The 23,380-nt window shown below is 45.1% G+C and overlaps 1 protein-coding gene across 6 annotated transcripts in view; it reads right to left on the bottom strand.

Annotated features, from left to right (window-relative positions):
• Positions 1 to 11,408: 11,408 nt before the first annotated feature.
• Positions 11,409 to 23,380, bottom strand: part of LOC115138573 (hypoxia-inducible factor 1-alpha) — a 36,389-nt gene continuing 24,417 nt past the window's right edge. For 5 of the 6 annotated variants that reach the window (XM_029675527.2, XM_029675523.2, XM_029675525.2 and 2 more), the window contains exons 4-14: positions 18,415 to 18,499; positions 17,797 to 18,112; positions 17,389 to 17,495; positions 17,129 to 17,276; positions 16,673 to 16,959; positions 16,353 to 16,540; positions 16,099 to 16,221; positions 14,421 to 14,686; positions 14,216 to 14,318; positions 13,979 to 14,084; positions 11,409 to 12,562 (exon numbers count right to left, since the gene is read on the bottom strand). In XM_029675527.2, the coding sequence (XP_029531387.1) occupies positions 12,399 to 12,562; positions 13,979 to 14,084; positions 14,216 to 14,318; positions 14,421 to 14,686; positions 16,099 to 16,221; positions 16,353 to 16,540; positions 16,673 to 16,959; positions 17,129 to 17,276; positions 17,389 to 17,495; positions 17,797 to 18,112; positions 18,415 to 18,499 (1,893 nt within the window). In that variant the 3' untranslated portion in view covers positions 11,409 to 12,398. The remainder of the gene's footprint in view (positions 12,563 to 13,978; positions 14,085 to 14,215; positions 14,319 to 14,420; positions 14,687 to 16,098; positions 16,222 to 16,352; positions 16,541 to 16,672; positions 16,960 to 17,128; positions 17,277 to 17,388; positions 17,496 to 17,796; positions 18,113 to 18,414; positions 18,500 to 23,380) is intronic. The other variant, XM_029675528.2, reaches the window with a different exon arrangement.

Below are 23,380 nucleotides of genomic sequence, written 5' to 3'. Positions count from 1 at the left end.
GATCATTCTCTCTCTGCATCCTCTCTGACACATGACAACATTAGAGTTCAAGTACCTCAGAGATCATGCATTTCCAATTACAAGTAGTTTAAGGTTCAAAATAAAAAATAACATTTGGATTTCACTTTACTTGAGGGATATCGGTGAACTGCTGAGACGGTATTGACATCGTTAATACATTGTGGCAGACTGGGGGGTTTGGTCCAGACATTTACACAGATCAGACACAATTGTATTAGCTCTGTTTCAAGGGTGTTCATTAAATAACAAACAAAGAGAAAATAATAGGTCTCCTAAAACTCAATGTTACAAGGCATCTTTTCATTTGTTTGCTCCATTGTCTTCAGGCAGAAACATGTTAGTCTGAAAAGTTCATTTTAATCATCTTCACTCTCTTAACACACATCTTCACCAAGATCCAACGGCTGGAACATCTTACATTAACTCTGTACAAACAGCAGGTGGCTGCTTGGGCCCACACGGTGCACTAAGGGCTGGATTCAGACTGGAGATAAGTAGAGGAAGATAAGTAAACTAGACTCGATTCAAGCCATATCGCTGAAGTTCGGCACTATAGCTCGATTGAAATGTGTAGGCAATGTTCCCGCGTGTGTGGAAACTGCATTCACAATAATCACTGCATATGTCGGCTCAATTGGAAAATACCTGAAAATTTCAATCATGCTATAATGTTGAACTTCAGCGATACGTATTGAGTTGAGCACTAAACATGGACTTCAGTCAAAAAACATTACCTTTAAATTTCAATCACACTGTAACGCGGAACTTCCAGTACAGATTGGATAAAGGTCTACTCATCTCAAGTTTGAATAGCGCACTAAGGAAACAGAGTGGTCTTTACATAGCAGGCATGGTGGATGATGGTGCCATAGGGGAACAAAATACAATTAATGTAGTCTCATACATTCAACACATGATATGACTGCAGCCACTCACTCATAGAGAAGTCTTCTCAGGGAATCATGTACACTGAACAAAAATATAAACCAACAAATGTTGGTTTCATGAGCTGAAATAAAAGGTCCCAAAATTTTTGCAGACGTACAAAAAGTGTATTTCTCTAAAATGTGTACATCCCTGTTAGTGAGCATTTCTCCTTTGCCAAGATAATCCATCCACTGACAGGTGTGGCATATCAAGAAGCTGATTAAACAGCATGATCATTACAGAGGTGCACCTTGTGCTGGGGACAATAAAAGGTCACTTTAAAATGAGCAGTTTTGTCACACAACACAATGCCACTGATGTCTGAAGTTTTGAGGGAGTGTGGAATTAGCATGCTGACTGCAGGAATGTCCATCAGAGCTGTTGCCAGAGAATTTAATGCAAATTGTTCTACCATAAGCTGCCTCCAATGTTGTTTTAGAGAATTTGGCAGTACATCCAGGCCTTGCAAACCGCAGACCATATGTAACCATGCCGGCCCAGGACCTCCACATCAGGCTTCTTCACCTGCGGGATCGTCTGAGACCAGCCAACTGGACATCTGATGAAACTTTGGATTTGCATACTGAAAAGTTGGGGGGGGTTAATCCTAACTTCTACATCGTTTAGCAGTAACATCGGAAACTATGAAGTCGGCGCGCAAAACCCCCACGTCTGCATCACTTCATCTCGGTAAGTAATTAAGAGAATGTGAAACTTGGTTGTCAGTACTTAATATACAAGACATGCACATGATTTTATTATATTATGTTATTCACATAGGAACGGGGGAAGCTGCTCTGCAGCCCGTGCGCCAGGTGAACGTGCCCCCTCCACCAAGGGAAGCTGCGTTGCAGCCCGTGCACCCTCCACACAGGGATAAAGTGCATGAGGCTCCCAAATCAGCAGGTGCCAGGAATGCTATCCAGGTTTGGCTACAGGTGTCGATGGCCCATCCATGTCTGCGTCCACATTTCGCATGCTGACCACCTCAGTCCTGCAAAACCAGAACGGGTTGGGCAGATTGTGACTGAACTCGGAAGAATATGAAGGTGTTTGATTAATTTACATAATGCAATTGTTGAACGTTTCCCACAACGTGAATAAAAAACCTATGCTTTGTATATTGTCTAGCATTCTGTTTCTTCCCACCAATCTCTGTATGAGCTGCCCCCTCCTCACTGCATCGCCCGGGGCAGGTGCTCCATTAGATGATGGGTTAGGAGGCTCTTGGGGGTCCATTCTAATCTTTTTATCCATTTCAATATCATGCCCAACGTTCTTGTCAAATAAACGTACACTTCAGTTAATGAGAAGTCCCCTTGAAATCTGTTCGCATTTTGTTGCAATGCCAGTGGAAATGATAGGAATCAGCTGATTCCATTCGTTTACACCAGCATTGCTTCAAAATTAACACGTTTCAAGGTGACATCTCTGTAACCGAAATTAACTGTTTTCAGCTATTTGGCCAAAACCTTTTGGGTGTGCAATTTCAATAAAATGTTGGTATATGTTGCTTTAAGTTAACCCATTTTAAATTAAACTTTTGTATTTCTATTAAGTTATGGTGCGCTCCACAACCAACCTTGTTCTGCCATGCACCAGATTGTAGCGCATTTCCTGTGCTGTTCAGGGATCGACAAAGGGAGTGAGAAGCCACGTTTTCAGTGGACAGCTCCGGTCACCTAATAGCGTAAAACCATTATTACATTATTTTGCAAGGTTAATAGGAAACACACTGAAAAAAATAACTCACCGAGAAGCCACCTGCCTCCACTCTCACCAGCTTCTAGACGCGTAGACCTTGGCCACTTAGAGCATACATTGAGTAGTTGCATGTTTCTAATGCTAAATTAAAATGATATTCCTTGTCACTGTATGAGTTCAGATAAATACATGAACATTGTGCAGGTCACAGAAACTAGTCCTTTCATATTGCATTTTTATCTGTTGGAATAAAATATAGTAAATATGTCTCATATTCCATACATATATGAAAACAAATTAATTTAGAACAGAACAAGATGACAATATAAACATTTAAAATGTTTTCAGTTAGTGACAATTTCAACAGTTACCATTGGAATGGAGTGCTGAGACCAAGGACATGAAATGTGTCCTTATACTCTTTATGCCATAAAGTAGTAATAACAGTACTGCATGGTACCCTTGGTCCTGTGAATAAACATGGGAGTTTTGTATTTTGGTTATTTTATTAGGATCCCCATTAGCTGTTGCGAAACCAGCAGCTACTCTTCATGGGGTCCACTCAAAACATGAAGCATAACATAATACAGAATATTAATAGACAAGAACAGCTCAAGGACAGAACTACATCCAAAAGAAAATTTAAAGGCACATATAGCCTACATATCAATACATACACACAAACTATCTAGGTCAAATAGGGAAGAGGCGTTGTGACGTGAGGTGTTGCTTTATCTGTTTTTTGAAACCAGGTTTGCTTTTCATTTGCGCAATATGAGATGGGAGTTCCATGCAATGATGTCTATATAATACTGTACACTTTCTTGAATTTGTTTGGGGACTGTAAAAAGACTCCTGGTGTAATAAGTGTCTGTGTATGTTTCTTATAGTGTCTGTGTATGTTTCTTAGCCAAGAGAGACTGACATGCATATTAATTACAGTGGCAAGAAAAAGTATGTGAACCCTTTGAAAATACCAGGATTTCTGCATAAATTGGTCATAAAATGTGATCTGTTCTTCATCTAGGTCACAACAATATACAAACAGTCTGCTTAAACTAATAACACAAACATTTATACATTTTCATGTCTTTATTGACCACACCGTGTAAACATTCACAGTGCAGGGGGGAAAAGGTATGTGAACCCTTGGATTTAATAACTGGTTGACCCTTCTTTGGCAGCAATAACCTCAACCAAACATTTTCTGTAGTTGCCGATCAGAAATGCACAATGGTCAGGAGGAATTTTGGACCATTCCTCTTTATTGCTGAAATGAAACAGTTTTGTATTCTTGGGATGTCTGGTATGAACCGTTCTCGAGGTCACGCCACAGCATCTCAAATCGGGTTGAGGTCAGGACTCTGACTGGGCCACTCCAGAAGGTGTATTTCCTTCTGTTGTTGATTTACGTCTGTGTTTTGGGACGTTGTCCTGTTGCGTCACCCAACTTCTGTTGAGCTTCAATTGGCGGACAGACAGCCTAACATTCTCCTGCAAAATGTCCTGTCCAGGCCCTGAGGCAGCAAAGCAGCCCCAAACCATGATACTCCCTCCACCATACTTTACAGTTGTGATGAGGTTTTGATGTTGGTGTGCTGTGCCTTTTTTTCTCCACACAGTGTTGTGTGTTCCTTCCAAACACCTCAACTGTAGTTTCATCTGTTCCACAGAATATTCTGCCAGTAGTGCTGTGGAACACCAGGTGCACTTTTGCAAACGTCAGACGTGCAGCAATGTTTTTTAGGCACAGCAGTGGCTTCTTCCGTGGTGTCTTCCCATGAACACCATTCTGGTGTAGTGTTTTACATATTGTAGACTCGTCAACAGAGATGTTATCATGTTCCAGAGATTTCTGTAAGTCTTTGGCTGACACTCTAGGATTCTTCTTAACCTCTGAGCATTCTGCACTGTGCTCTTGCAGTCATCTTTGCAGGAAGGCCATTCCTAGGGAGAGTAGCAACAGTGCTGAACTTTCTCCATTTATAGACAATTTGTTTTACCGTGGACTAATGAACATCAAGACTTTTAGAGATACTTTTGTAACTCTTTCCAGCTTAAACTATTCTTAATCTTAGGTCTTCTGAGATCTCCTTTGTTCGAGGCATGGTTCACATCAGGCAATGCTTAGCTTTTGGAGAAGTCATTAGCCTAGGGGTTCACATACTTTTTCCAACCTACACTGTGAATGTTTAAATTATGTATTCAATATAGACAAAAAAATACAATAATGTGTGTTTTTAGTTTAAGAATACTATTTTTGTCTATTGTTGTGACTTAGATGAAAATCAGATCAAATTTGATGATCAATTTATGCACAAATCCAGGTAATCCCAAAGGGTTCACATACTTTTTCTTGCCACTGTACAGTGGGGCAAAAAAGTATTTAGTCAGCCACCAATTGTGCAAGTTCTCCCACTTAAAAAGATGAGAGAGGCTTGTAATTTTCATCATTGGTACACTTCAACTATGACAGACAAAATGAGAAGAAAAAAATCCAGAAAATCACATTGTAGGATTTTTAATGAATTTATTTGCAAATTATGGTGGAAAATAAGTATTTGGTCACCTACAAACAAGCAAGATTTTTGGCTCACACAGACCTTTAAGAGGCTACTCTGTCCTCCAATCGTTACCTGTATTAATGGCACCTGTTTGAACTTGTTATCAGTATAAAAGACACCTGTCCACAACCTCAAACAGTCACACTCCAAACTCCACTATGGCCAAGACCAAAGAGCTGTCAAAGGACACCAGAAACAAAATTGTAGACCTGCACCAGGTTGGGAAGACTGAATCTGAAATAGGTAAGCAGCTTGGTTTGAAGAAATCAACTGTGGGAGCAATTATTAGGAAATGGAAGACATACAAGAACACTGATAATCTCCCTCAATCTGGGGCTCCACGCAAGATCTCACCCCGTGGGGTCAAAATGTTCACAAGAATGGTGAGCAAAAATCCCAGAACCACACGGGGGGACCTAGTGAATGACCTGCAGAGAGCTGGGACCAAAGTAACAAAGCCTGCCATCAGTAACACACTACGCCGCCAGGGACTGCTTAAGCCAGAACATGTCCAGGCCCATCTGAAGTTTGCTAGAGAGCATTTGGATGATCCAGAAGAAGATTGGGAGAATGTCATATGGTCAGAAGAAACCAAAATAGAACGTTTTGGGAAAAACTCAACTCGTCGTGTTTGGAGGACAAAGAATGCTGAGTTGCATCCAAAGAACACCATACCTACTGTGAAGCATGGGGGTGGAAACATCATGCTTTGGGGCTGTTTTTCTGCAAAGGGACCAGGAAGACTGATCCGTGTAAAGGAAAGAATGAATGGGGCCATGTATCGTGAGATTTTGAGTGAAAACCTCCTTCCATCAGCAAGGGCATTGAAGATGAAACGTGGCTGGGTCTTTCAGCATGACAATGATCCCAAACACACAGCCCGGGCAACGAAGGAGTGGCTTCGTAAGAAGCATTTCCAGGTCCTGGAGTGGCCTAGCCAGTCTCCAGATCTCAACCCCATAGAAAATCTTTGGAGGGAGTTGAAAGTCCGTGTTGCCCAGCAACAGCCGCAAAACATCACTGCCCTAGAGGATATCTGCATGGAGGAATGGGCCAAAATACCAGCAACAGTGTGTGAAAACCTTGTGAAGACTTGAGAAAACGTGTCAACATTTGTGTATGTACCAATCGAATAGAGTTTTGTCCTTGTTATCTAATGTGTATGTAATTTGAATTTGACTGCAGGATTCTTCTGTTGGAGTGAAGAATTCATGTTTATATTGATACCACAATATTCCATGACATGACACAGAATATACACTGCTCAAAAAAATAAAGGGAACACTTAAACAACACAATGTAACTCCAAGTCAGTCACACTTCTGTGAAATCAAGCTATCCACTTAGGAAGCAACACTGATTGACAATAAATTTCACATGCTGTTGTGCAAATGGAATAGACAACAGGTGGAAATTATAGGCAATTAGCAAGACACCCCCAATAAAGGAGTGGTTCAGCAGGTGATAACCACAGACCACTTCTCAGTTCCTATGCTTCCTGGCTGATGTTTTGGTCACTTTTGAATGCTGGCGGTGCTTTCACTCTAGTGGTAGCATGAGATGGAGTCTACAACCCACACAAGTGGCTCAGGTAGTGAAGCTCATCCAGGATGGGACATCAATGCGAGCTGTGGCAAGGTTTACTGTGTCTGTCAGCGTAGTGTCCAGAGCATGGAGGCGCTACCAGGAGACAGGCCAGTACATCAGGAGACGTGGAGGAGGCCGTAGGAGGGCAACAACCCAGCAGCAGGACCGCTACCTCCGCCTTTGTGCAAGGAGGAGCAGGAGGTGCACTGCCAGAGCCCTGCAAAATGTACACCAGCAGGCCACAAATGTGCATGTGTCTGCTCAAACGGATGGTATGAGGGCCCAACGTTCACAGGTGGGGTTTGTGCGTACAGCCCAACACTGAGCACATGTGACAGACGTGACAGTCTGGAGACACCGTGGAGAACGTTCTGCTGCCTGCAACATCCTCCAGTATGACCGGTTTGGCAGTGGGTCTGTCATGGTGTGGGGTGGCAATTCTTTGGGGGGCCGCACAGCCCTCCATGTGCTCGCCAGAGGTAGCCTGACTGGCATTAGGTACCGAGATGAGATCCTTAGACCCCTTGTGAGACCATATGCTGGTGCGGTTGGCCCTGGGTTCCTCCTAATGCAAGACGATGCTAGACCTCATGTGGCTGGAGTGTGTCAGCAGCTCCTGCAAGAGGAAGGCATTGATGCTATGGACTGGCCCGCCCGTTCCTCAGACCTGAATCCAATTGAGCACATCTGGGACATCTTGTCTCGCTCCATCCACCAACAGTCTGTTGCACCACAGACTGTCCAGAAGTTGGCGGATGCTTTAGTCCAGGTCTGGGAGGAGATCCCTCAGGAGACCATCCGCCACCTCATCAGGAGCATGCCTAGGCGTTGTAGGGAGGTCATACAGGCACATGGAGGCCACACACACTACTGAGCCTCATTTTGACTTGTTTTAAGGACATTACATCAAAGTTGGATTAGCCTGAAGTGTGGTTTTCCACTTTAATTTTGAGTGTGACTCCAAATCCAGATCTCCATGGGTTGATAAATTTGATTTCCATTGATAGTGACCACTTTTTCATTTCATTTCATTACAGTCCCAACGGTGTGATTTGTTTGATCGTAGCTAGCTACATAGCTAGCTACATAGCCGTCTTTGTTTCAAAGATAATTGTGTAGTCTAGAGCGATTTTCTAGGTTAGCTAGCCAGCTATTGTCGTTCTCCTAACGCAACGTAACGTAACCAACACTGCTAGCTAGCCAGCTAGCTCCCGATAAGCAGCATTGTAGAAACTTCACACTCAATGGTACGACTTGATTAGGGTAGTGTCAACAACGCAGCTAGCCTACCCCAGCAGTACTCTATCATTTTAATCATTTTAGTCAATTAGATTCTTGCTACGTAAGCTTAACTTTCTGAACATTCGAGACGTGTAGTCCACTTGTCATTCCAATCTCCTCTGCATTAGCGTAGCCTCTTCTCTAGCCTGTCAACTATGTGTCTGTCTATCCCTGTTCTCTCCTCTCTGCACAGACCATACAAACGCTCCACACCGCATGGCCGCAGCCACCCTAATCTGGTGGTCCCAGCGCGCACGACCCACGTGGAGTTCCAGGTCTCCGGTAGCCTCTGGAACTGCCGATCTGCGGCCAACAAGGCAGAGTTCATCTCAGCCTATGCCTCCCTCCAGTCCCTCGACTTCTTGGCTCTGACGGAAACATGGATCACCACAGACAACACCGCTACTCCTACTGCTCTCTCTTCGTCCGCCCACGTGCTCTCGCACACCCCGAGAGCTTCTGGTCAGCGGGGTGGTGGCACCGGGATCCTCATCTCTCCCAAGTGGTCATTCTCTCTTTCTCCCCTTACCCATCTGTCTATCGCCTCCTTTGAATTCCATGCTGTCACAGTTACCAGCCCTTTCAAGCTTAACATCCTTATCATTTATCGCCCTCCAGGTTCCTCGGAGAGTTCATCAATGAGCTTGATGCCTTGATAAGCTCCTTTCCTGAGGACGGCTCACCTCTCACAGTTCTGGGCGACTTTAACCTCCCCACGTCTACCTTTGACTCATTCCTCTCTGCCTCCTTCTTTCCACTCCCCTCCTCTTTTGACCTCACCCTCTCACCTTCCCCCCTACTCACAAGGCAGGCAATACGCTCGACCTCATCTTTACTAGATGCTGTTCCTCCACTAACCTCATTGCAACTCCTCCAAGTCTCCGACCACTACCTTGTATCCTTTTCCCTCTCGCTCTCATCCAACACTTCCCACACTGCCCCTACTCGGATGGTATCGCGCCGTCCCAACCTTCGCTCTCTCTCCCCCGCTACTCTCTCCTCTTCCATCCTATCATCTCTTCCCTCTGCTCAAACCTTCTCCAACCTATCTCCTGATTCTGCCTCCTCAACCCTCCTCTCCTCCCTTTCTGCATCCTTTGACTCTCTATGTCCCCTATCCTCCAGGCCGGCTCGGTCCTCCCCTCCCGCTCCGTGGCTCGACGACTCATTGCGAGCTCACAGAACAGGGCTCCGGGCAGCCGAGCGGAAATGGAGGAAAACTTCGCCTCCCTGCGGACCTGGCATCCTTTCACTCCCTCCTCTCTACATTTTCCTCCTCTGTCTCTGCTGCTAAAGCCACTTTCTACCACTCTAAATTCCAAGCATCTGCCTCTAACCCTAGGAAGCTCTTTGCCACCTTCTCCTCCCTCTTGAATCCTCCTCCCCTCCCCCCCCTCCCTCTCTGCAGATGACTTCGTCAACCATTTTGAAAAGAAGGTCGACGACATCCGATCCTCGTTTGCTAAGTCAAACGACACCGCTGGTTCTGCTCACACTGCCCTACCCTGTGCTCTGACCTCTTTCTCCCCTCTCTCTCCAGATGACATCTCGCGTCTTGTGACGGCCGGCCGCGCAACAACCTGCCCGCTTGACCCTATCCCCTCCTCTCTTCTCCAGACCATCTCCGGTGACCTTCTCCCTTACCTCACCTCGCTCATCAACTCATCCCTGACCGCTGGCTACGTCCCTCCCGTCTTCAAGAGAGCGAGAGTTGCACCCCTTCTGAAAAAACCTACACTCGATCCCTCCGATGTCAACAACTACAGACCAGTATCCCTTCTTTCTTTTCTCTCCAAAACTCTTGAACGTGCCGTCCTTGGCCAGCTCTCCCGCTATCTCTCTCAGAATGACCTTCTTGATCCAAATCAGTCAGGTTTCAAGACTAGTCATTCAACTGAGACTGCTCTTCTCTGTATCACGGAGGCGCTCCGCACTGCTAAAGCTAACTCTCTCTCCTCTGCTCTCATCCTTCTAGACCTATCGGCTGCCTTCGATACTGTGAACCATCAGATCCTCCTCTCCACCCTCTCCGAGTTGGGCATCTCCGGCGCGGCCCACGCTTGGATTGCGTCCTATCTGACAGGTCGCTCCTACCAGGTGGCGTGGCGAGAATCCGTCTCCTCACCACGTGCTCTCACCACTGGTGTCCCCCAGGGCTCTGTTCTAGGCCCTCTCCTATTCTCGCTATACACCAAGTCACTTGGCTCTGTCATAACCTCACATGGTCTCTCCTATCATTGCTATGCAGACGACACACAATTAATCTTCTCCTTTCCCCCTTCTGACGACCAGGTGGCGAATCGCATCTCTGCATGTCTGGCAGACATATCAGTGTGGATGACGGATCATCACCTCAAGCTGAACCTCGGCAAGACGGAGCTGCTCTTCCTCCCGGGGAAGGACTGCCCGTTCCATGATCTCGCCATCACGGTTGACAACTCCATTGTGTCCTCGTCCCAGAGCGCTAAGAACCTTGGCGTGATCCTGGACAACACCCTGTCGTTCTCAAATAACATCAAGGCGGTGGCCCGTTCCTGTAGGTTCATGCTCTACAACATCCGCAGAGTACGACCCTGCCTCACACAGGAAGCGGCGCAGGTCCTAATCCAGGCACTTGTCATCTCCCGTCTGGATTACTGCAACTCGCTGTTGGCTGGGCTCCCTGCCTGTGCCATTAAACCCCTACAACTCATCCAGAACGCCGCAGCCCGTCTGGTGTTCAACCTTCCCAAGTTCTCTCCACGTCACCCCGCTCCTCCGCTCTCTCCACTGGCTTCCAGTTGAAGCTCGCATCCGCTACAAGACCATGGTGCTTGCCTACGGAGCTGTGAGGGGAACGGCACCTCACTACCTCCAGGCTCTGATCAGGCCCTACACCCAAACAAGGGCACTGCGTTCATCCACCTCTGGCCTGCTCGCCTCCCTACCACTGAGGAAGTACAGTTCCCGCTCAGCCCAGTCAAAACTGTTCGCTGCTCTGGCCCCCCAATGGTGGAACAAACTCCCTCACGACGCCAGGACAGCGGAGTCAATCACCACCTTCCGGAGACACCTGAAACCCCACCTCTTTAAGGAATACCTAGGATAGGATAAAGTAATCCTTCTCCCCCCCTTAAAAGACCTAGATGCACTATTGTAAAGTGGCTGTTCCACTGGATGTCATAAGGTGAAAGCACCAATTTGTAAGTCGCTCTGGATAAGAGCGTCTGCTAAATGACTTAAATGATGTAAATGTAATAATTTTTGCGTGATTTTGTTGTCAGCACATTCAACTATGTAAAGAAAAAAGTATTTAATACGAATATTTCATTCAGATCTAGGATGTGTTATTTTAGTGTTCCCTTTATTTTTTTGAGCAGTGTATATATGTTTTAAACAAGGCAAAAAAATAATTCAGTTTTATTTTACACAGCAACAGGAAGCATGACAACACTACAGTATGACATAAAACAGACAAAAAAAGAGAGAAAACATGCAAGCATAACACTTGCTTGCTACTAATAATGAGATAACTATACTGGTAAAATGATGATCATATGACACACGTCACTAAATTCTAAATGAAGTGTTTGAGTCTCGATTAAAAATATGAAATACATGATCAAGCTGAGTGACGAATCCTCCATTGTTAAAAACAAACACTGGATTTAGTTCCAATTATACCTTTCCACATGTATTTTATTACTCATGACAAGGCTTTAAGACATCTCGGAAAGTTCCCAAGGTCAATGCACAGTAACAAACACACACTTATGCCTAAAATACTGGTAACCAGTAATGGGGATATAACATCCAATGAAACAATGAACTCAGCCTTCTGGACCATATACTATTGTTGTACACGACATAAGAATACAGAGGGAAAAGTTCAATAAATGGTTGAAATTCCATTAGAACAACTTTTAAAAAGCCGTAATATATATATTGCTGGTAATCGGAATTATTATAATTTTTATTTTTAAATATAAACTGTGCGATTAAAGCTTACAATACACTGCTGGCAGTAGCGCCGCCGGTTTCCATGGAGACCAGGCAACAGAGCCATCCATGGAGGTGCCATATGTGTGCTGTTAGACTCCCGAGAAAGAAACAATTACGTGCCTCTACCTGCTAACACTACCACATCCCTTACACCAACTCTGTATGACGTTCATCAAGGTGGAACGCTGCAGAGATCACTTGGTGGATGCAGAAGGCAGCCAAAGCATAATATCAAACTCACACAGAGACAAATAAAGTGGCAGTGGGTAGGAACAGGGAGTGAGAAGTTGTAGTGTCTAGTCTGGTCCAGCAGGGGGCAGGCTAAGCGTTGACTCAGATGACTTGGTCCAGGGCACACAGCAGATCCTCGCCCTGCAGCAGGTGCTGGCGACCCACCACGGGGGCATTAACCTCACAGTCATACCGGGTCAGCTGTGGAAGGGTGAAGGGTGAGCCGCTGCCCTCCGAGGAGATGCCAAGCAGGCAGCTTGCCAGGTCTAAGAGAAACAAGAGAATATAAGGGACACTAGTGTCATTGTTTCATGTAAATTATATGTAAAACATACAGTGCCTTCGGAAAGAATTCAAACCTCTTAACTTTTTCCACATTGTCAGGTAACAGACGCATTCTAAAATTGATTAAATCGTTTCCCCCTCCATATACACACACACACAATACCCCATAATGACAAAGCAAAAACATTTCAAACATAATACAATTTAAAAAACTGAAATATCACATTTACATAAGTATTCAGACCCTTTACTCAGTACTTGGTTGAAGCACCTTTGGCAGCGATTACAGAGTTTTTTCCATTCTTCTCTGCAGATCCTCTCAAGCTCTGTCAGGTTGGATGGGGAGCGTTGCTGCACAGCTATTGTTTAGTCTCTCCAGAGATGTTCGATCGGGTTCAAGTCTAGGCTCTGGCTGGGCCACTCAAAGACATTCAGAGACTTGTCCGAGAAGCCACTCCTGTGCTGTCTTGGCGGTGTGCTTAGGGTCTTTGTCCTGCTGGAAGGTGAACCTTCGCCCATGTCTGAGGTCCTGAGCGCTCTGGAGCAGGTTTTCTTCAAAGACCTCTCTGTACTTTGCTCCGTTCATCTTCCTCTCAATCCTGGCAAATTCCAAGCTGGCTGTCATGTGTCTTTTACTGAGGAGTGGGTCCCGTCTGGCCACACTACCATAAAGGCCTGATCGGTAGGGTACTGTAAAGATGGTTGTCCTTCTGGAAGTGACCATCGGGTTCTTCATCACTTCCCTGACCAAGGCCCTTCTGCCCAGATTGCTCAGTTTGGGCAGACTGCCAGCTCTAGGAAGAGTCTTGGTCGTTCCAAACTACTTCAATTTAAGAATGATGAGGCCACTGTGTTCTTGAGGAATTTCAATGCTGCAGAAATGTTTTGGTACCTTTCCCCAGATCTTTGCCTCGACACAATCCTGTCTTGGAGCTCTATGGACAATTGCTTCGATCTCATGGCTTGGTTTTTGCTTTGACATGCACTGTCAACTGTGGGACCTTATATAGACAGGTGTGTGCCTTGCCAAATCATGTTAAATCAATGGAATTTACCATAGGTGGACTCCATTCAAGTTGTAGAAACATCTCAAGGATGATCAATGGAAACAGGATGTACCTGAGCTCAATTTCGAGTCTCAAAGTAAAGAGTCTGAATACTTGTGTAAATAAGGTATTTCTGTTTCTGCAAACATTTCTAAAAACCTGTTTTTGCTTTGTCATTATGGGGTATTGTGTGTAGATTGCGGAGTATTTTTATTTTATTTTATCCATTTTAGATTAAGGCTGTAACGTAACAAAATGTGGAAAAGGTCAAGGGGTCTGAATTCTTTCCGAATGCACTGTACATACGTTTAATGTCAGGCCGTGGCTATTGTGTATTCCAGGAGTAACTACCTGTAGGTAGGAGCAGTATGGTCTTGTTGGAGGGAGCCTCAGAGCTGCCCAGCTCAGACACCTTGAGCTGTTTACCTGGCCCAGGAGGGTCCTGGTACAATGCCCCCTAAGAAAAATAACATATTCAAATTAGCCCTCAACATGCCAGATGTTATCAAACAGAATATCTCTGCTAAATGTTTATTTTTTAATATGTATAATGTGATAAAAAAAAACATTTCTAAAGGTCCTACACACATTTACTATTCCGACAGCCTGAGACAGAGACAACTTTCTCTTGCGCTGTGAGTTCTGGGTGGCCAGTGTCCTGAGGGACATCTCTCTGTCCATCTGAGGCGCCCTAGAGCACAGAGAGTCACACACCATGTCAGAAAACACTGATATGCTTTAGTTTTGAGGAAAGGGTAAGTTGGAAGGAGTGTGTGTATGTGGTGGGACTTACCTCATGGTGAGTAAGGAGGCAGGGCAAGGGCTAGCTGCCAGCTCCGGGGCTGGGGAAGCTGTCCGGCTTCTTGGGGCACTAAAGGGGGAATCCGTGTAGCTGTGGACATCCTGGGTGAGGTGCAGAGGAGAGCACAGAGGAGAGCTCTCCGGGGGCTGGGCTGGGCCACACAATGGGGGCTCCTCTGGGGACAGGGTGCGCAGCTGGAAGTCATCATCCATGGGGATGTATGGAGCCAACATCTCCAGGTCCAGATCCTCCATGCCCTACAGGGGGAAACAAGAACATATGTCAGATCATACTTTACCTGAATCAAGTCATATCCTTTAAAAGACGTTTAGAATCCACACACGTTCAGGGAAGTGGTGGAATGGAATCACAGCAATTACATCTCTGCCTACAGTATTTAAACCACACAACAGCTGATTCTCGTTTCAATTAGGTTCACCATTGTACCAAGATGGACGCGTCCCACTGCCACCCCAGTCTCTTCCTTATATTGTTCACTACCTCCCCAGCTACTGATAGTGTGTAACCCAAGCTCGTGACATTTTTCTGGTGACCACACGCTTTTTCAGTTCCGGCCACAAATTCTCTATAAGATTGAGGTCAGGGCTTTGTGATGGCCACTCCAATACCTTGACTGTTGTCCTTAAGCCATTTTGCCACAAATTTGGAAGTATGCTTGGGGTCATTGTCCATTTGGAAGACCCATTTACGACCAAGCTTTAACTTCCTGACTGATGTCTTGAGATGTTGCTTCAATATATCCACATTATTTTCCTCCCTCATGATGCCATCTATTTTGTGAAGTGCACCAGTCCCTCCTGCAGCAAAGCACCTCCACAACACGGTGCTGCCACCCCTGTGCTTCACGGTTGGGATGGTGTTCGGCTTGCCAGCCTCCCCCTTTTCCCTCCAAACATAATGATGGTCATTGTAGTCAAACAGTTCTATTTTTGTTTCAATCAAACCAGAGGACATTTCTCCAAAAAGTACTATCTTTGTCCCCATGTTGCAAACTGTAGTCTGTCTTTTTTATGGCGGATTTGGAGCAGTGGCTTCTTCCTTGATGAGCGTCCTTTCAGGTTATGTTGATATAGTACTCGTTTTACTGTGGATTTTAGAGGGTCTTTTGTACCTGTTTCCTCCTACATCTTCACAAGTTCCTTTGCTGTTCTGGGATTGATTTGCACTTTTCGCACCAAAGTACATTAATCTCTAAGAGACAGAATGCGTCTCCTTCCTGAGTGGTATGACGGCTGTGTGGTCCCATGGTGTTTATACTTCTGTACTATTTGTATAGATGAACGTGGTACCTTCAGGCGTTTGGAAATTGCTCCCAAAGATGAACCAGACTTGTGGGAGGTCTACAATTTTTTTCTGAAGTCTCGGCTGATTTCTTTCATGATTTTCCCATGATGTCAAGCAAAGAGGCACTGATTTTGAAGGTAGGCCTTGAAATACATCCACAGGTACACCTCCAATTGACTATTTTTTAATACATTTGCAAAAATGTCTAAAAACCTGTTTTCACTTTGTCATTGTGGGCTATTCTGTGTAGATTGATGAGGAAAATATTTGATGTAATCCATTTTAAAATAAGACTCACGTAACAAAATGTGGGAAATTTCAAGGGGTCTCTGAATACTTTTCGAATGCACTGTAGGTACCATACCTGTGAGGTGAAAGGTGTCTTGGGTTCTGTGTCGATGGCAAACAGTCTTTCCACCAGGTCCAGTTTCAGCGCAGCACTGATGTCAGAGTCCATTGGAAAACAGAAGTTCAGCGGGCTGTCAGGCTGCAGAGGACATTACATTGGTTAAAGACTAGTATTTGTGAAAATAAGTATTTTTGACATAGCAACTTTCCATTGATTTCCTGACTGGCAGTTTTAAAAGCGGTCCATCTGCACGTGGTATCCCTGGTCACCTCAGTTGAGCTGTGGCTGCCTGGGGTGCTGAAGGAGTCTGGACCTGCCTTGGTGTCCACTGAGGCACTGGGGATCAGGGGCTGCTCATTGGGGGGCAGCATAGAGTGAGGCAGGGCCAGCTTGTCACTGGTGGAGGGCAGCATCACATCGTTGTAGAGAGGCACCTCCTTCAGCAGGATGTCAGAGTCTGCAGGGACAGTAAAGAGGAGGTCAGAATGAGTTTGGGATAGTAAAAGTAAAGCATGACTTTATCACTAATTATAATCTCCCATTAAAAAGTAATTATCACCCAAAGCTCCAGGCAGGGCAGGGTACTGACCGGGGCTGCCGAAGTCCAGGGAGATGATGGTGTCCCCTGCGGCCGGGGCCAGAAGGGTGAGGGCCTCTGGTTCCTCCTTCAATCTGTCATACAGGCTCGCCAGCGGCTGGGCCTCCATTGCCTGGGTGAACAGCTTAATCACATCCACCTTCTCCTCCTTCAGGAGCACAGGGGACACCTCTGCCTCTGAGCCCTCGTCCTCTTCCTCCTCCACCAGCTCCTTCTTTACAGACCTCATGTCCTCAGTCTGCTCTAGAGACAGCACCATCTTCTCCTCCTCAATGCCACTGGAGCAAGAAGGAGACAAAAACAGTTACATATCATGTCTTACTCCACCTTACAAAAGGGAAAATCTGATTGATTGGTTGAGTCAGAACCCAGTGGAGTCAGTCCACCAGACAGTTTAAACCCCTGATCAAACTAGCCTCTAACACACTATGTAGACCATGACGGTACCTGAGCACAAAGTTGACAGAGACAACACACTGGGGCTGGGAGTTCTTGTTGTTGTAGATAACAGTGGCCTGAGTCTCCACCCACACAAAGCCACCTATCTTAGCCAGCATGCGGTACTGGCCTGTGCTCACCTGGCCCTTAACAAACACTGGAGAGCCAAAGAAAGAAGAAAAGGGTGAGAGAAGAGGAAAGAGAGACTGCAAGTAGCTACCTAGTATTTCAACAATATATTACGTACTTATTTATGTGGGGATGCTTACAGTTGTGATGGGTCTTAGTGAGGTAGTCTGCGTCCAAGGCATGGTAGTACTCATACACAGAGCGATTTATCAGGTCCTCTGGATCATAGCCCATCAGCTCAGTGATCCTGGACAACACAGAGTTAGGGGACAGGTTAATCCTGCTGCTTACTGGAGTGCCATTCAATCTATTGGACACAAGGTGGATCTGTGGCACTACATTCAGGAGCTACCTATTATTTTAAATCACATCTTTGTGTGAATACAAGTCATTTAACTTTTCAAGGAAAAAATCTAACGCAACATATATTCTTACAACAATAGCCCTTATTCTTATATTGAGTAAAGCTTTGTGTTAGATTCAGTATTCTTCTACTACATTATTCATGCTGGTGCTGCAGTCAGTGGAATGGTAGGTCTCAGTTTCACCTCTCGTCACAATAGGTGAACTTCATGTCCAGTGTGTGGCGGCTGAGGAAGGTCTTGGTGTCCAATGGCGCCTCGATGTTGGAGGGGTGGGGGATGGGGTCACAGACTAGCACCAGGTAGGAGACGGGCGGCTCCTTGTGCCCAATGGGGCTCTGCTCAGTTGGGGCTTCATGGACTCGCACATGGCCTGAGCAGTGGAGAACCTTCCAAGTGGATGATTTGACATTGACAGTGCGCCCCCTGCTGGTGAGGGTACATTTCATCCGCAGGAAGAAGCTGCGCTCTGTGTTTGGTCCCTTGGACTTTTTAGAGGTCCCTGACCAGGCAGAGGAGAGAGAGAGAAGGTTACTAAATAAACAATTACATTTAGTGTTGGTGCGATGTGCAAAAAAGGAATGGTGCCAGTGAAGCAGAGTGAATACCAAGGGAAAAGACAGTAGCCCACTAATCACCCTGACCTCAGGGCTGGAGTGGGAAATGATAACTACTTCTACAGGCTCCGACTTTTGCTTGGAGCTGCTAAATTGAGCCCCACACTACTTGTTACACTGATATTCCAGAGTGCTGTGTGTAGCAGTCTATTCTCAGTAGGAACCTTTAGTTTGAGTGTGTATTCACCTGTTCTGTGTACCAGGATCTCCCTTAGCTCCTCGTGGTCACAGGGGTGTGTGTACTCAAACACACTAAGTCCTGTCAGGTCAAACTGCACATGGACAGAAGAGGAAGGATGTTTAGAAATAACATATTGATGTCAAGGAAAGAACAGCAAATGTGACTAATTTCAGGAAACTAGGCATATGTCATCCATTACTACTTCACAGGAGAGCCATTTGAAAGTAAACTTTTTATAAAATCTAAATACGTTTTTTTTTGGCAGAAATGCCATCTCGAACATGTGGACTTTCATGTGCCTTAATAACAAACTTGTATGCCATCTGTAAATACAAATGATATTGTTATATGTTACGAGCCTAGTTGGTTTAGCCACAGAAAGACAGGAACCTTCCCACTAGCCAATATTGGCTGAGATAATGGGTGGGCTGGACAAGCCGAGAGATGAGTTCGGCTTGGTCTGCCATATACCATGCTTCTGTCTGTAATATGAGCTGGTCAGTACGTGTTGGTAATCCTTTCTAAGGCGCAACTTTTTTGAAAGATATAATGTAGTAGAACTGCAAAGGTGTTGTTCTCCACTTTCCAAAGGATCGAGTTTTGAAATGAGTGGGATGCACGGTGGAATTAGAGTATGACAACAACGCGTTTGACTGCAAATATGCAGACAGAGTCGAAAAGAAAACATACGGCTGTTGTATAAAACACCTGTCTCCGGATTTATCAAACAGAAATTTGCATCCTGTAGCGCAAACTCCAAAAGGTTCTGGGACACTAAAGTCCATGGAGAATAAGAGCACCTCCTCCCAGCTGCCCACTGCACTGAGGCTAGGGAACACGGTCACCACTGATAAAACTACAATAACTGAGCATTTCAATAAGCATTTCTCTACAGCTGGCCATGCTTTCCACCTGGCTACCCCTACCCCTGTCAACAGCACCGCACCCCCCACGGCAACTTGCCAGAGCCTCCCCCATTTCTCCTTCACCCAAACCCAGATAGCTGATGTTCTGAAAGAGCTGCGAAATCTGGACCGCTACAAATCAGCTGGGCTAGACAATCTGGACCCTCACTTTCTAAAAATGATCTGCCGAAATTGTTGCAACCCCCATTACTAGCCTGTTCAACCTCTTTCATATCGTCTGAAATCCCCAAAGATTAGAAAGCTGTCGCGGTCATCCCCCTCTTCAAAGGGGGTGACACTCTTGACCCAAACTGCTACAGATCTATATCATATTGTATGATTTTTAAGTAATTAATTTGCATTTTATTGCATGACATAAGTATTTGATCACCAACCAACCTGTAAGAATTCCAGCTCTCACAGTCCTGTTAGTTTTTCTTTAAGAAGCCCTCCTGTTCTCCACTCATTACATGTATTAGCTGCACCTGTTTGAACTCGTTACCTGTATAAAAGACACCTGTCCACACACTCAATCAAAACAGACTCCAACCTCTCCACAATGGCCAAGACCAGAGAGCTGTGTAAGGACATCAGGGATAAAATTGTAGACCTGCACAAGGCTGGGATGGGCTACAGGACAATAGGCAAGCAGCTTGGTGAGAAGGCAACAACTGTTGGCGCAATTATTAGAAAATGGAAGAAGTTCAAGATGACGGTCAATCACCCTCGGTCTGAGGCTCCATGCAAGATCTCACCTCGTGGGGCATCAATGATCATGAGGAAGGTGAAGGATCAGCCCAGAACTACACGGCAGGACCTGGTCAATGACCTGAAGAGAGCTGGGACCACAGTCTCAAAGAAAACCATTAGTAACACACTACGCCGTCATGGATTAAAATCCTGCAGCGCACGCAAGGTCCCCCTGCTCAAGCCAGCACATGTCCAGGCCCGTCTGAAGTTTGCCAACGACCATCTGGATGATCCAGATGAGGAATGGGAGAAGGTCATGTGGTCTGATGAGACAAAAATAGAGCTTTTTGGTCTAAACTCCACTCGCCGTGTTTGGAGGAAGAAGAAGGATGAGTACAACCTCAAGAACACCATCCCAACCGTGAAGCATGGAGGTGGAAACAGCATTCTTTGGGGATGCTTTTCTGCAAAGGGGACAGGACGACTGCACCGTATTGAGGGGAGGATGGGATGGATGGGGCCATGTATCGCGAGATCTTGGCCAACAACCTCCTGCCCTCAGTAAAAGCATTGAAGATGGGTCGTGGCTGGGTCTTCCAGCATGACAACGACCCGAAACACACAGCCAGGGCAACTAAGGAGTGGCTCCGTAAGAAGCATCTCAAGGCCCTGGAGTGGCCTAGCCAGTCTCCAGACCTGAATCCAATAGAAAATCTTTGGTAGGGAGCTGAAAGTCCGTATTGCCCAGCAACAGCCCCGAAACCTGAAGGATCTGGAGAAGGTCTGTATGGAGGAGAGGGACAAAATCCCTGCTGCAGTGTGTGAAAAGCTGGTCAAGAACTACAGGAAACGTATGATCTCTGTAATTGCAAACAAAGTTTTCTGTACCAAATATTTGGTTCTGCTTTTCTGATGTATCAAATACTTATGTCATGCAATAAAATGCAAATTAATTACTTAAAAATCATACAATGTGATTTTCTGGATTTTTGTTTGTTCTGGATTTCCGTCTCTCACAGTTGAAGTGTACCTATGATAAAAATTACAGACCTCTACATGCTTTGTAAGTAGGAAAACATGCAAAATCAGCAGTGTATCAAATACTTGTTCTGCCCACTGTAAATGTTGATGAAAATTCAAGTGTTATGCATGGAACTTTAGATACACTTCTCCTTAATGCAACCGCGGTGTCAGATTTCAAAAAATCTTTATGGAAAAAGCATAATCTGAGAACGGCGCTCAGAGCCCAAACCAGCCAGAGAAATATCCGCCATGTTGGGTAGTCAACATTAGTCATAAATAGCATTATAAATATTCACTTACCTTTGATCTTCATCAGAATGCACTCCCAGGAATCACAGGTCCACAATAAATTCTTGTTTTGTTCGATAATGTCCATCATTTATGTCCATTTATGTCCAAATAGCTTCTTTTGTTAGGGCTTTTGGTAAACTAATCCAAAAGCGCGATCTGGTCCAGTCGGACGAAATGTTCAATAAGTTATATTACATGTCGAAGAAACTTGTCAAACTAAGTATAGAATCAATCTTTAGGATGTTTTTATCATAAATGTTCAATAATGTTCCAACCGGAGAATTCCATTGCCTGTAGAAAAGTAATGGAACGAGAGATACCTCATGTGAAATGCGCGTGACTGAGAACGAGGCTGCTGGCAGACCCCTGAGTCAAACAGATCTCATCTGGCCCCCCTTCACAGGAGCAGCCTGAAACAATGTTCTAAAGAAGGTTGACATCTAGTGGAAGTCTTAGGAAGTGCAAAATAACCCATATCCCACTGTGAATTCGATAGGGAGTTCAAAAACTACAAACCTCAGATTTCCCACTTCCTGTTTGGATTTTTTTTCAGGTTTTGGCCTGCCATATGAGTTCTGTTATACTCACAGACATCAGTTTTAGAAACAGTTTTAGAAACTTCAGAGTGTTTTCTATCCAATACTACTAATAATATGCATATATTAGCATCTGGGAGTAGGAGGCAGTTCAGTCTGGGCACGCTATTCATCCAAAAGTGAAAATGCTGCCCCCTATCCCAAAGAAGTTAAGCATCTCCAATCCAAATTTAAATCTAGAAGAATTGGCTTCCTATTTCGCAACAAAGCATCCTTCACTCATGCTGCCAAACATACCCTCGCGACTATCCTACCGATCATTTACAAAATAAAATAGCCTCCAACACACTACTCAGCAAATTGGATGCAGTCTATCACGGTGCCATTCGTTTTGTCACCAACACCCCATATACACTACCCACCACTGCGACCTGTATGCTCTCGTTGGCTGGCCCTCGCTTCATATTTGTCGCCAAACCCACTGGCTCCAGGTCATCTATAAGTCTTTGCTAGGTAAAGCCCCACCTTATCTCAGCTCACTGGTAACCATAGCAGCACACGCTCCAGCAGGTATATTTCACTGGTCACCCCCAAAACCAATTACTCATTTGGCCACCTTTCCTTCCATTTCTCTGCTTTCAATGACTGGAACAAACTGCATAAATCACTGAAGCTGGAGACTCATATCTCCCTCACTAACTTTAAGCACCAGCTGTCAGAGAAGCTCACAGATCACTGCACTTATAAATAGCCCATCCAACTACCTCATCCCCATACTGTTATTTATTTTGCTCCTTTGCACCCCAGTATCTCTACTTGCACATTCATCTTCTGCACATCTATCACTCCAGTGTTCAATTGCAAGAGGGTAATTATTTCGCCACTATGGCCTATTTATTGCCTACCTCCCTTATCCTACCTCATTTGCACACACTGCATATAGACTTTTTCTATTGTATTATTGACTGTATGTTTATTTATTCCATGTGTAACTCTGTGTTGTGTTTGTGTTGCCCTGCTTTGCTTTATCTTGGCCAGGTTGCAGTTGTAAATGAGAACTTGTTCTCAATTAGCCTACCTGGCTAAATAAAGGTGAAATAAAAAAATTGCATTGTTAGTTATAGCTTGCTAACATTGAACCTGGCTGGTTAGCTACCTTCAGATTCATGCAGGGTAGTAACGTCATGAGTTGGGATTAAATCAAATCAAATTGATTTTTTAGCCCTTCTTACATCAGCTGATATCTCAAAGTGCTGTACAGAAACCCAGCCTAAAACCCCAAACAATGCAGGTGTAGAAGCACGGTGGCTAGGAAAAATTCCCTAGAAAGGACAAAACCTAGGACAAAACCTAGAGAGGAACCAGGCTATGAGGGGTGGCCAGTCCTCTTCTGGCTGTGCCGGGTGGAGATTATAACAAAACATGGCCAAGATGTTCAAATGTTCATAAATGACCAGCATGGTCAAATAATAATAATCACAGTAGTTGTCGAGGGTGCAACAAGTCAGCACCTCAGTAGTAAATGTC

The sequence above is a fragment of the Oncorhynchus nerka genome, linkage group LG12 (genome assembly GCF_034236695.1).
Source record: "Oncorhynchus nerka isolate Pitt River linkage group LG12, Oner_Uvic_2.0, whole genome shotgun sequence".
Taxonomy (NCBI): Eukaryota; Metazoa; Chordata; class Actinopteri; order Salmoniformes; family Salmonidae; genus Oncorhynchus; species Oncorhynchus nerka.
This window is presented reverse-complemented; position numbering and strand designations above follow the sequence as displayed.